This window comes from Vitis vinifera, chromosome 13, assembly GCF_030704535.1.
Source record: "Vitis vinifera cultivar Pinot Noir 40024 chromosome 13, ASM3070453v1".
NCBI lineage: Eukaryota > Viridiplantae > Streptophyta > Magnoliopsida > Vitales > Vitaceae > Vitis > Vitis vinifera.
In genome coordinates this window covers 1,561,873-1,576,395 of record NC_081817.1, presented here as the reverse complement: position 1 = coordinate 1,576,395, position 14,523 = coordinate 1,561,873, and the positions used below count along the sequence as shown (strand labels likewise).

At 36.0% G+C, this 14,523-nt stretch overlaps 3 protein-coding genes across 3 annotated transcripts; 1 reads left to right on the top strand and 2 right to left on the bottom strand.

Annotated features, from left to right (window-relative positions):
* Nucleotides 1-325: 325 nt before the first annotated feature.
* On the bottom strand, nucleotides 326-3,747 carry LOC100267229 (macro domain-containing protein VPA0103-like). The gene is made up of 7 exons (XM_002280316.5): nucleotides 3,146-3,747; nucleotides 2,717-2,765; nucleotides 2,540-2,642; nucleotides 2,371-2,466; nucleotides 2,178-2,252; nucleotides 1,788-1,857; nucleotides 326-651 (listed from the first exon to the last, which is right to left on the bottom strand). The coding sequence occupies exons 1-7, from the start codon at nucleotides 3,371-3,373 to the stop codon at nucleotides 577-579; spliced, it is 696 nt and encodes a 231-aa protein (XP_002280352.1). The 5' UTR covers nucleotides 3,374-3,747; the 3' UTR covers nucleotides 326-576.
* A 273-nt stretch (nucleotides 3,748-4,020) lies between these two features.
* On the bottom strand, nucleotides 4,021-5,980 carry LOC100244917 (expansin-like). The gene is made up of 3 exons (XM_002280264.5): nucleotides 5,677-5,980; nucleotides 5,276-5,588; nucleotides 4,021-4,689 (listed from the first exon to the last, which is right to left on the bottom strand). The coding sequence occupies exons 1-3, from the start codon at nucleotides 5,816-5,818 to the stop codon at nucleotides 4,386-4,388; spliced, it is 759 nt and encodes a 252-aa protein (XP_002280300.1). The 5' UTR covers nucleotides 5,819-5,980; the 3' UTR covers nucleotides 4,021-4,385.
* A 7,212-nt stretch (nucleotides 5,981-13,192) lies between these two features.
* On the top strand, nucleotides 13,193-14,149 carry LOC100265591 (non-specific lipid-transfer protein). Its single transcript, XM_002275071.4, has 2 exons — nucleotides 13,193-13,605; nucleotides 13,989-14,149. The coding sequence occupies exons 1-2, from the start codon at nucleotides 13,226-13,228 to the stop codon at nucleotides 13,996-13,998; spliced, it is 390 nt and encodes a 129-aa protein (XP_002275107.1). The 5' UTR covers nucleotides 13,193-13,225; the 3' UTR covers nucleotides 13,999-14,149.
* Nucleotides 14,150-14,523: the final 374 nt, after the last annotated feature.

Genomic DNA, 14,523 nt, shown 5'->3' with positions numbered 1-14,523 from the left:
TGAGATTTGTAATTCATGTAGCTGACTGTAAGAGGTCTATTACAAGAAACTGGCAGATGAATGTAAGGCTTATGATCATTCTTCATTGTGTCACACCTGCAAGGCAAACCGAGGAAACCAATCCAGCCCGTGAAATGGGAAGCTTCCATGTCTGCCCTACCACAGCTGAGAACAATGCAACCTTCAAATTTAACATCCGTCTCACCCGGGTTTTCCACAGAAGCCGGATCTTAGCTTGCAATATGGATAGATGTCCCTTACCTGAACAGGGCATATCCACTATCCAGCAGAGAATGCTGAAGAGTTAAAGACCACAAAACCCTAATTACAAACTGAAAGTTCATCTTGCAGTGATGGTTCACAAGAATAATCAAGTAGGCTCTCTCACACTACATACATTCAAATAACAACACTCACCAACACCAGAAAAATCTCACACTTGATGATACAATAATTCCCCTTTCCAGTAACCCAGCATATGCCAACATATCATGATAATAATTATTTTCACTTCAAAATTAGATAAATCAAAACGACTGCATCTTCTATTGTTGCAGGCTGCAGGCTGAACTCTAATTAATTTTGGAGCAATTCATTTGCCTTATTCAACCAAACATTATAGATGTCATCCGAGAAGAGAACAAAGTGCACCTGCAAATATCATTTGAAGTAAATATACCCATTAAGTCTCCAAGCAGACCTTACCAATAAAGAGATTTAACAATTTTAGTTCATTTATATCAGTGAGCAAGCTCATGGTTATTGTTCTGGTAGGTAAACTCCAGGTAGAGGCTGAACCCAATATGAAATTATAGTATTAAGCGCTCAAAAGAAGCCCTTCCTTCTGTAGGCCGTAGAAATATCCACATAACAATGAGGAGATCAATGATATCTCAGAATGCAGTTTAGATGATTTTTATAATGTTGCTAATTTTTCCCTTGAATTTTATGATATTTATATTGCCTGTTTTTCTGTGTTTCCTCTATTAATACTAGTTGCCATCAATTTTCTTCACCAGGTGAATGAATATGTAAGGTCTTCTCGTCTCAAGAAGACAAATCAAGGAGAATATTCAGTTAGTGATGAGGTTAATTCCACACAGTTCTTCAAATACACAGACAAAAAAAAACCAAGAGGTATGATATCACACTTTAGAGAATATATATCCTTAAAGCTATGTTTGGTTTTTGGTAAATTTGAAGGAAAATGCAAGGGAAAGAAAATAGAGAGAAAAAATAGAAGAAAAGAAAAAAGTGAGGAAAATAAAAAATAGATTTAAAGTTAATAAATTATTTTTATATACATCTTTAAACTCATTTCTCTTTTTTTTTTTTTTTTTTTTTTTTTATAAAGATTAAATAATTTAAAAATATATAAATTGCTAACTACTTCTAAATATGTTTGATTTTTTCCCATATTTTTCATGGTAAATCAAACATAAAAAAAATAATTTTCTTTAACATTTTTTTCCCTTTCCTAGAACCAAACATAGCCTAATAAACCTTGTAAATGCTTTCCACCTACCAGGCTTCCACAAACAGTAAGACAACAGAATTATCTATTGTAAGCATATAAAGAACAAAACAACCAAACAATGCCTATAGAATGCTGCTATTTGTTTTCACTAAAGCACTTGTAGTTTCTTTCATTAATCCCTTAATAAACAAGATAAGTAATTACATAAATAAATATAAGTGCTCTAATTCATGGCATTGAAACTCAAGATTCAATCTGGACGATGAAATAGTTCTATCTGAACATGAAGCAAAACATGAACACCAGATACCTCTTTTAAGTCTTTCCCAAACTCTTTGACAGTGGATATAGCCACTGTGGCAGCTTCATCATAAGGATATCTGAAAGAACAAGGCCAAAAATCAAAATGAAATATGCAATTATTAAACAGTTTGTACTGGCATCTAAAGAGCAAAGCGCCTAAGCCATTTCTAACTCGTACACCCACAGAAGAAGAAATTAACAAACGGTTTATGGTCAGAATCTCAATCATGGATTCCATCCAACTCATTCTCATGCGAGCAAGAACAACTTCTTGACACTGTCAAGACTTCCAGTCATGAGATCATATAAGGCAATCAATCAAACTTCTAGTCACCAGAAACCATTATTTCAAAACAAATTTCAGTACCAAAATGGCAGTTGTTTTGAATCAACTCACCCAAAAACACCACAAGATATGGCAGGAAAGGCGATATACTGAACGTTATTCTCTTTGGCGAGACTCAAGCAGTTCCTGTAACCAATGTAGAAAATAAGGGTCTTATTTACAATGAGAAACTAACTCTTTGCTATTAGGATGATAAATCAAACTTCTAACAAAAATAGCAGCAACATATATAACTACTACATACGCGTATGCACTTTTAAGAGAGGCTTCAGGGTTGCTATCAACGTCATAAATTGGCCCAACAGTGTGAATTACATGAGCTGCAGGCAATTTAAAACCTCTGCAAATTATTAGAACATCAGTACATTGTGAGGAAAATAATCTATATAATGAACCAACGTATAAGAACCTACTGGGTAATTCTTGCTTCTCCAGTAGGGCAGCGAATTCCGGGTCGAACTTCTGGGACCTTATAGCAAGCTGCTACAAGCTCTGGACCAGCAGCTCTATGTATGGCTAAGGAAAACACAGATAAATTTCGATAAGTACATTATGGGTTATGATTTTGTTAGAAAATTAGAAGGCATTACCTCCATCAGCACCACCACCTCCAAGCATTCGTTCATTTGCTGGATTAACCTGCAGAAAATGAATGGCTCATACAAATACTAAAAACTTGAGTTTCGAACAGAATTCCCAAATTCTGGGCTCCCACTGGGGATTTCAAATCCAGAAACTAAAGAATTCAGCATCTCGATGCGAAATTATGCCTGAATCCAGATCAAAAACTCCCACCAAACAATGGGTTTTGAATTGAGGGATCAAAACCGAATTCATGAATTCAAATCATAATTCCACAAACCCACATGTAATTCTAAGAATTCAGAAAAAAAAGGCTTCCAATTCGAGGACTTTAAGCCATTGGGTAATCCAACATCATGTACACAACGGACCAAGCACCAAAATACTAATACATCAAACCCTATTAAAGAGAGAGAGACGGAGAGGGAGAAACTGACGATAGCGTCGGAAGAGCCATCAACGAACCACTTGGTGATGTCCCCTTTCTGGATTTTGAGAGAGCTAGTCGGCGATAAAGCCAACTGGGTCGGAAGATCCGCCATTTGTGATACGATCTTCCACGACGATGAGTATTTTGGGAGGGTTTTAGAGATGGGGTTGTCGAGATTTCTAGGTTTTGGAAGCCGAGCTCCAAATAGGCCACTGATGCAGCGTAGACTCGCCATCGGCTACACAGCGGAACCCAAAGTGCTTAGGAGTATTACGTGTTTAATCCCTATTGGTCTAAAAACTTTCTAATAAACCTTAATTAATTAAAAATATTACTTCCTTTTTGTGTGTTTCTTATGGACAATTTTAAGATATGATATGGTAGTACTATGAGTTTGATTTGATTTAAATGATTCATCGGATACAACTTAATTTGGGTCTTCGATATAATTTTTATTTATTTATAAATAATAAAAACAAAATTGGATTTAAAATTCAAAAATATATTTAAAAATTTTAATTGAAAATATAATAAATGTATTTAAAAATTAATTTTGTTTATAGTGTAGTAATAATAAATACTTTAATAAAATATAAGATCCATTGTTTATTCCTGTTTTTATCAATTAAGAGATAAGAAAATTGAAAATCGAACAAATTCTATTTGCTCGGTTCTGAGATAAGGATGGATTAACCTATCATTATAAGTTGAATTGACAAACATTATTCTGATTGGATTAACCTATCATTATAAATTGATTTGACAAACATTGTTCTGACTTGCATGTATGTATCAAGTTGATTTGAGCTCAAGGCAGAAGGTTTTTTTTTTTTTTTTTGGGAAATATTTTGAATGTTGGAGTTGGAAGATGATAGTCATAGATTTGAAAAAGTAGAAAAGAAAGCTGTTTAATTACTTTGATCATCAATCATTAAGAACTGATACAGGTTGCTTCAATTGGGTCTGAACCCAAATTGGAGACCAAATCTAAAAAGCTTGGAGGGCATCATCCATGGCCTTGCTATCAACAAAAGGCGACCAACAGAACATCCCTCTTTCAAATCAAACCATTACTCACAATCAATCCTTCTATATATAATATACTAGCCCATGCGGGTGCCAATTAGCCACCACAGCAATAGATCTCCCTATACTTCCTACTCTTTCCTTTCCATTTTCCCTTCTCCCAAACAATGGATACATTGCCATATACAGACTCATAGTCATAGCCACACACTAGTGAGAATTTAGAACTGAGCCCCCTCATATGTTTGCCCAAACTGCCAGCCAGCAGGCGCCACATTGAGGCTTGTCATGGTCCGGCCATCGCTTGCTGTGACTTGGAATGAGAGGGTCTGGCCGTTGAGGTATGAGTTGCTCTGCCAGTTCTGGCCCCAGTTCCTTGACATGGGCTGCCACCCGGTCTTAGACCCCTTTATTGATACTGCCCTGACGTCTCCCGCTCCGGCCACGTTTGTGATGAGCACCAAGTTGAAGTAGGAGTGGCCGTTGATGGTAAAGCGGATCCCTCCTTTCTTCACACAGGGGACTCTGTCCAGACCAAGAAAAACAGAAGAGAAGTGAGAGATTGTTGGAGAACCAAAGATGTAATTGGTAGACATTGCCCGGTCTGGGTTAAAGGAGCACGTAACGGTCACACAATGTAATTGGTAGATATTGTCTGGTCTGGGTAAGGAGCACGTAAAGGTCAAACAACGACCTTATTGTGGTTTACAGGATTATGGGTGACAGCAGACAAACACCATTATGGGTGCAAATAGACAAATACCCCTTAATCAAACAAATTAAATAGAAAAACACCCTCGTGAGACCAAACAAACATTGGTGTGCAAACTCCTATATCGGGCTCAGGGATTGATTTTGATAAGCTCTCACATCGAGGTTTAGTATTGGTTTTGATTCAAACCGAACAGACAAGCATTTTTAGTGGACCAAACAAATCTTGGTGTTGAAACTTGTGGGTTTATTGTGATATCATTTATGATAATTTTTTTTTAACCATGTAGATATTATCTGTTTTTTAACCTAGAAGTTTCATGGCTTTGAAATAATTTTATAAGTTTAAGATCAGTTCATATATAGTATTAAAACCTTTTTCCCACTCCAAAATACTCACCTTCTGAAAGACACAGGTACGATTCCAGCTCGGTACTGGGCAATCTGAAGGAAGGCAGGCTCAGCTAGATCGAAGTGCTGAAGGGGGGGATTGCACCATCCGCCGTTGGTGTTGGACAAGGCCAAGTTAGGAGGGCAGAAGTTTGTGGCAGTCACGGTTAGGGTCCCTGGGAGGCACCATTTGGGGTCATCGTTGCATTTCATCTCGTAACATGCCCCACAGCTCAGCCCACTGTTGAAGAGAGCGGTGCTGAGAGCTGCAGTGTTGGTCCCATACCCTTGGCTGTACAAGTTGCCATACCCACAAGCCCCACCTGCAATACCAACACCCCATCAAAAACCCACCTCCAAAAATGACCAAAACAGTAAATAATTGTTAAGTGAACACTTCCATGGACTCACCCATTGTGCCTGAGGCGTCACCACCGCCATAGAATGTGGCATGCCCACCTTCCCACCCACCATAGTCACCATTTGTGCCTTGGAGGCATAGACAGAAGAGAAAGAGGGCAAGAGAGATAGAAGAAAATGCTGCAGTAGCCATTGAGAGGAGTAATGGGCTAAGTGCTCAAGGCTTTGTCTTGGTGGGAGAAGGATACAGAGAAGGGGAGTGGGGGAGGTCACTTTATATAGGGAAATGGAGACTGAGGATTAAGGGGGTTTTTGGAAAGGGACAAGTTACATAAGAGAGAAAGCCAAAACCACAAAAAATAGATGCATATTTTAAGGTCATTTTACAAATCATCAAAACTGCACATGCATATGTTTTGTTCAAGTTAGACTACCAACTGCACATCCCCTCCATGGCCCTACCTGCACATGCATTTCTCAACCGTTTTCTATATCTTATTCTCCTTTCTCTTTCCCTTATCTTTCCTCTCATTGCTTACTCAATTTTCTTTTAGCCAAGTCCTCCCTTCCAAAAGTCCCCCAACGTGTGAAGCTCAATCATATTTGATCCATACCAACCCTCTTGAATAGAATAATTTGTCGGTTAACTTGGGATTAAAAAAAGTCATTACACACAAGTATTCTAATCAATGTCATCAATGTCAAATCGATACCTTATCAACAACCGCCACGCCGAATCATCAGTTAATTAATCATTGTAAGGTTGAAGCTTCTGTTAGATGATTTAATGTAAAAAAATTTGTGGAGGGTATGCTTGAAAATCAAAGTATATTTTATATGATTTAGGTAGAAGTGAAGGTCAGCATGAAAGGGCATGGGGGTTCAACCAGGGGCCCTACCATGTTAGCTGCACATGCAGGTCCCGGGCTTTACGCCCTCTTGCATTCATGCATCATTTTCTTATGATTTTGGATGCTTTCAGTTGATAAAACAGATAAAAGAGGAAATGGGGGTGGCCAAAAATAAAAACAAAAGAGCAATTAGGATGGTTTTGGTGGGGTTTTGGGAGGGTTTCGGGCTGTTAACTTGATATCAAAGAAAAAAAAAAGAAAAAGAAAAAAAAGAACACAAGCTTCCTTCTGATCTATCTATTGGATTTTCTTTCCCTGTCAAGATCTTTGAACTTGTCCCATCTGCATGAGAATATTGTGGAGGTGGGGGATCAATAATCTCCATGGAGATCGATATTTTCTCCTTCTCCCACAGTACTCCTATTTTGATTTATATAGTCTTTGTGATTGAATTCATGGCCATATGACTTCACCAAACCACAAAGTCATTAGGTATACATGTATATATTTTTTCTACATGGGTGGAAATGTGGAAAATTTCTTGGCACCTCATTTGAACCATGGATAGTGAAATTCAGCCCAAAGGATTCATCAAAGGATATCAATTCCTTGATTCTAGACTTGACTAATAGCTTGATTGTCGCAAGTGATCTCAATTCCTTAATTGTAAAGTTATTCCCTTAATTTTGAATTTTGGGCTACAATATACTTGTATAAATACCCACATTATGCACATGTATACCAATTACTTAATTGCAAAGTTATTCCCTTAATTTTGGGCTATTATATATATACTTGTATAAATACCCACATTGTGCACATGTACAAATAGGTTAAAACCCCATCAAAACAATGAACCCACTTTCCTAAAGCTTATTATTAACTCATTTTACTCATCTTCTTTCTCATTTTTGTCTCTAATACAATAGGTTTTCTTGTCATGAACATTTATCAAAAGTATTTTTAATATGGCATGATGCTTTAGATTATAAGAATTCAAGTTTTGCTTAGAGGAATAAATTGAACCAAACTATGTTAAATGGGGTGGGGTTTTGGTTCATTGACTAAATTAGTTACAACAATCACAATTGATGGTTCTCAATTTGTGGGGATGCTACATATAAACACATTGAAGAGACATCAATCCCTTAATGGTAGAGTTGGTTAATTTCTTAATTTTTGCTATTCTCTTAATCTTAGAATGCAATATACTAGAATTACAAGTACCCATGTTTATCTACACAAAATGCAAGACACATTCCTTTCCCAACTTCATTTTAAAAAAGATGAAAAAGGAAAGACAACCTAGGTGGGGAATCAGTGATCTCCATGAAACTCAGCATTTCTTCATTTCCCACACTCCTATTTTGATTATCTAGGTTGGTCTTAGTCAACAGTTTGTGGCTTTGTGATGAATTAATGGCAACATGACTAATGCCATGCCACAAGTCATTGGGCACAATTTTTTTTCTACATGGATCCCTCTTGAGAAAGGCATAGAAAATAAGGGAAAATTTTCTTGGCAGCAAAGAGCTAGAATGAGCCCCAGTACTTCACATTTATTACTTTTGTTGCTGTGTTGGCCCGGACGTGGGCAGTTTAGGCCACAAGAGGGTGACCTTATGCTCTTTTTTCTGATTAATGTTGTCAATTTCAGACAAGTTGTCATCAGGATTTCTGTGATCCAAATGCCATGAGTCACAAATTTGATTGAAACCCAAACCAGATCCACAAAAAGAGTGTGTGGATTATCTACAAATGTTGAGAGTTGGGAGCCAGTGAAAAAGGCCTGCACAAGGAATTGTCCAGGAGACCCACTTGGGGAGAATGAGACTCCATGGCAAGAGGGTCTCTGAGGGGTTGCTTTCTCTGGGTAGTTAATAACATGGTCACATATTGCAGTCCCAAACAACCCCACATGAGGCCTCCAAGATGGTGCAGAGATCAAATCAAAGGGGTCCCAGCAGCTGCCCCATGTGCATTTAAATAGGAGATTGAGGTGGTAGACCACCCATGATCCTTTACAAGGTGACATGTTGGTTTGTCTGGTGGCCCACTCTATGCTTTTATGTTGTGTGTTTCATGAGGGCAAAAAAGGACCACATTTTCTTGGTATTAATTCATAGCTTTTTTGCACATGAAGTCAACAAACAAACTCATTTTTTGATTGTTTTGATTGTTCTAACTTTTAACCATTTCAAAGGCCTCTCTCTTGCATCTAAAGTTGAGTAGGCTTGCAGTTTCTTTATTGGCTGAAAAAAACCCTTTTAGTAAAGCAAAGGTAAGATGCTTTTATGGATGTTTTTAAATTTGAAATGCTTTTGTAGAAAAAGATTAATGCATTCTTTCAAAAGAAGTTTGGAACCTTGGAATATAGAAAAAGAATGAAAATAACAATGAAAAATTGACTTTTTTCTTGCTTATTATTGTCTATGGATTACTTAATAGAAATTAAAATCCATTATGATTCACTTTCGTTCACATGTCACAAATTCTGTATGAGGTTATATATCATGGCAAATTGATATTATTATCATCGACCTCCTCTTTCATTACTTCATCCTTTATGTATGTCATTTCCTTGATTACTTATCAAATGACACTTTGTTTATATCTTTAAATTTGATTATTGACATGGTGGATAATTAATAAAGAGTCGACTTCAAACCACAATTCTAAAATACGGTTGACTTTGGTTTTTCTTTTCATTAATGGTTCCAATTCTCATTTCTATTTTTGTGTAAACACAGCCTGAAAAGCATTACCGTAAGGGAAGAAGGGCTTTTGAATGGGTAAGAATTTTTTTAATTAGTTCTATTTTGATTTTGTTGGCTTTAATTGAATTTGCAGCAAATGTGTGTCACATTTTGGCAAGTGAGGATGTGGTCCAAGGGAAATCAATGGCATGAAAAAGTGTGAAGTTCTTCAAAATGGGGGAGGCCCTTCAAGTACTTAACACAAAATTGGGCAGTGTTATGGCCCAAAACTTTTGACTGTGGATGTTGAGCCTACTACTGTTTTGATATAAGGGGTATTGGCATGGGCATGAGGTCCACTTTCTTTAATTTTGGGTCACACCCCACTAGTCAAAAAGTTGCTCTAACTCAGACAGAGAGAGGGTCCCTTTGTGGGGTTTACGTTTGGGCAGGTGGGCTAGTGCTCTGGGCCGTCAAGAATTGGGCTTCTCGGTCCTCTCAACAAGGGTGTTGGAACCCAGTGGGTTGGGTTGGATTTTATGGGCAACCCAAGTCCAATTTGAATTCAGGGAACCTCAATTTGAAGCTTGACCTAAGCCGATCTCATCAATCTCATTTGGGTTGAATCGGGCCAACTTAACCAAGTTGTATTCTTAGGTGGTGTTTGTTTTTTTATTGAATAGAAGAAATCAAAATATTTTGTTTTTTCTATTCAGCTAAAACTAACCTATTAATATTAACTAATATAACTAAAGTGAATTTATTATTAGGTTCAATTTAGTTATATTGGTTAATATAAGCATATTACTTTTAATTGAATAAAAAAATATAAATATTTTCACTTTTTTTATTTAGTCAAAAAACAAACATCACTCTATTTGCATTTCCATGTTAAAAAACCTTGCTCACAATATGATAGTATTAGAGGTAATTAGATTACATTATGAAGTAACTTGATCATATTTGAGTCGCTAACCAAAATGATTAGTATGAATTCAATGAATAAAATTTTATTTTTCAATTTATCTAATAGTTAAAAAAAAAAAAACTCTCTCTCTCTTTGAGGATGGGAAAGCGAGGGTGCAAGGAGGGATAATCATAAATGTATATAGTTAAAAATTATAATGTCCTAGGACAATATGGGGCGTGTGCATTCATGTAACAAGAATTCATCCTTCTTCAAAATCCAATGAAAATGCGTCATCTTTTCACATTTTAGGGACCTTTCTCTCTCTCTAAGGATGGGACAACGAGGGCACAAGGAGGGACAATCATAAATGTGTATAGTTAGAAATTATTATAATCTCTCTCTCTTTCTCTTTGAGGATGGGAAAGCGAGGGTGCAAGGAGGGACAATCATAAATGTGTATAGCTAGAAATTATTATAATGTCCTAGAACAGGGGTGTGTGCATTCATGTAACAAGAATTCATCATTATTCAAAATCCAATGAAAATGGGTCATCTTTTCACATTTTAGGGACCTTCTAATTACAAATAAAATACAGTAAATTACATCCTCAATATCTTTACATGTAGAGGGCAATTTATGAAGTCAAAGACAACCAATCAATGTAACAAACTCCATTTTTAGTAAAGTGATTATTGGTTAAGTTTAATTGAAAAATACATCATTTACTTGTTATTTAAATCAATACATTAATTAGTTCTTGATACGTTTTAGAGGGAATGGATAAATGCCTTTTGTTTTGCAAAATAATTACATTGCTTATGATTGAAGCTATAAAAGTAAGTTATGCTATATACTCCAACATGATATCATTAAATAAAAAGTATTCTCGTAAGTTTATACAAAATTATCTAACAAATCATGAGTCTATTGGAAAAGTATGATGTTTCATAGTGACATGAGTATTCTATACCGAAAAAATTTCTAACTATTAATTTTGAAACTACCTTTGCATTAATATCGTTAGGATTATGGGATGTAGCAATCACCCTATGGACTTGTTGTCATGGGTAGGCCCCACTATGTGGATCCCACACATGGCATCAAGACTTGACAACCCAACTTGTCGGTGTGCCACATGTGCATTGTGAAGTCCCTCATGCTGCTTGCAACATGTATAGATGCAAGACTTTGTGCTACTATGAGATAAGGAAATAAAGTTGCACATCTACTATCGGTTTAAGTTTTTTGCAAAGTAATAAGCGCTTAATCTTGTTAATTGGTATCAGAGAGAGGTTGTAGGTTCGAGTCCCTCGAGTGTCGCCTCTGCTATCAACTTAAGCTTTTAGCAAAGTGGTAAACGCTTGATCTTGTCAAATATGGTGATAGAAAGAATACCATGCTACATCATCGCTTGATAGAGAATCAAAATATATTTGTTGATGAATCATGAAATGCTATCGTTCTTGAATATGATTTCTTAATTTATTCATAAGTAATTCATACGATTATGCACCTTTCTTTCCTAGTCATAACAAAAGAAAAAAAAAAAATGCAACTCGTCGAGTCCAACCTATTCTTTAAAAAAGATCAACACACCAAATACTACACTTAAATTTATTGAATTTATTACTAAAATATCGGTATTAAACTCAAAACCGCCGACAGATGGCCAGTGATCCAAGGAAGCAGAAGAAAACTAATTTAAATAACAAATAATAACTCCAAACCCTTATAAATCTCAAATCCAAAACTTTGGATGGAGCAACTTTTTAGTATTAGATTTAACCGTCCCACACCATTTATAAGCCCCAAATCAGTCCCAACCACCAATCTTATATGGACCCAACCAGAAATGATTTAACCTACCCTTCAATGTCGGCATCATCAAGGTATGATACATTCATAAATATGTTAGGTAGAAGTTTAAATATGGCAGGAAAAATTGTGTGTTTGCATTCATATAAAAATACCCAAAACCATAAAATTCCCAATATCTGTCTTTTTATTTTTATTTTTTTTACATGCTTGGATTAATTAAATTTTCTTAAACAACATCATACATAAATGATCTTTATTTTTAAGATTACCTGCGAGGCCATTGAAAATGATACCTCACATGCATCCATTGATTTTGAATTTATCAAAATTTGAGTCACATTATAAATTTATTTATTTATTTATTTATTGTAGTGGTTGATGAGTGTCAATGGACCCAATTCATTATATGCTCATAAATGTGTGTAGTTAGAAACATTCATGTAACAAGATTCCATATCATATCATTTTCATTGCAAGCATAAGAAATTTTCACAGAACACCCTCAAATTCAATTGAAATATGACTTCATCACCAGGATTGCCCCACCCATAAAAAAAATAAAAATAAAAAAAACCAAAAAAATAAAAATAAATATCATCTAATAATTCATATTCCTATGCATATCTGGAAAAGCATTCAAGGTACTTAGCAATCTTCAATTTTGAGAGGCTGCATGGTATATAACCTAAAACATGAGTCATTTTCAGTAATAGGCCATCCTGGCTAACACCCTTTCTCACCTATGACCCCTCAGAGCTACATACAGAGAATAAATGGATGAAAAAACTCCGGACTTGAGATCTTTGATTAAGCTGTAATTTTGATATCACATTTAAGCTATCAACTTAACCCAAAAATTTTAAAAATTCAGAAAATACTTTTAAAAAATTGGAAAATCATTTGCCGTGCTTTCTAGAGAGTCCACTTGATAGATGTTATCCCAAAAACGCATCTAAAGAAAGAATTTGAACTAAAAACACTTCAATTAAAACTACTTTAAAATATATTAGAGCTTGTTTAACAATGACTTTAGGAAGTATTTTTAACATTTCTAGCACTTGAAAATAATTCTTTTGATTAAAAATTTCAAGTGCTAGAAAAATCAAAAACCCTTTTTAGAAACAATACCAAACACACTCTTAATCTAATAAGCATTCTTGACTCATTCTCCCCATGAGCTTAACTCCGTCCCCTCATGCATTTAACCAGGAAAACAGCCCCAACAACCCGAGCCTCATATGGACCCAACCAGACACCTTTGCAGTTACTCAATCAACACTATAAAAATCTCCAAAAATATCAGTATGAGTGAGTAGTAGTGGCCATGGGCAGCAGCTATGGAGTCTTTATGCTTGCATGCATACCAGGGTTGATCATGACCTTGATGCTCAACCCCGTGGCTTGGGTTGATGCAGCCATACCTTGGCCACCTGGTGTCAAAGATCATATTAACCGGAAGCTCACACCATGCAGGTCATTCCTCTTAGGCCAACAGAATAAACCACCGCCAGCATGTTGCACGGGCGTTAAGGGCTTAAATGCAGAGTACAAAACTGCAACAGATAGGCAGAGAGCATGCTCATGCTTGAAGGCTAGCTTTACTAAGCACCAGCCCGCATTCAGACTGTCTTTTGCCCAGCGGCTTCCGGGGGAGTGTAATGCTAATATTCGCAATACAATCATCGCCAACTTCGACTGCTCCAGGTGAGCCTCTTCTCTACATTTCCTCCTACCATTTGAAGGGAAGACTATTTGCTTCTTCTAAGGAAGAGGTTTGCTTTGAATTCTTGGTAGATCGACCTTTATGCTATATTTGATTGAAGAGCTTGGCTTGAATCTAATTGATTGGAGATTAAGGCTGGTTTCATTGTCCACATGCCTAAGTTTTTGAATCAATCAATTGGCAACTTAACATGCTATCAGTCTTAATTATTGGGATGTCATAAGTTTGAACCTTATCACATGTTAATTATTCCTCAATTTATTGAACATGCAAGCAAAGCCTTGGTAGACATTGTTGGCACACATAAGGTAAACATACAATGGAGTCTCAGAAAAATAGATTGTTTTCCTTGGCTATTTTGCAGGGTGAAATGAGAAAGAAGGGAAAGGCAGCACTGAATCGATGAATGCAATCAATTGGGAAGAAGATAGTACTAGTTGTACTAGTTGTGTGCAATTTGTGTTTATCAGGCAATTTCTAAGTATATTTGCAATCGAATAAATGCCCCAAGTATGCTTACAACGTTGCACTTTCTCTCTAACATATCATAATTTTATGCAGGATGATTGAAATCAGCCAATCTGGTATAAAGTGGAACAAAGTCATTACCAGAGAAACCCAGTTCATACATTGGCATAAAAATAAATGAATGAATAAATTTAAAAATTTAAAAATTGATATATGGACAAAATACAGAACATGCCATGGAATATTATTAGAACTGCCATAGAATATCATGGAATAGTTCATATTCCTGTGCTAAATATAAATGGAAAACAAATACTGCATGTGACACGAAAGCTGCTCATTCTAACTTTTAGAGAAAATTAAATGCTATCCAAATGTTATTTACTACTAAAAATAGAGGTTTGCTGGCTTCCATGGCAAACAAATACACA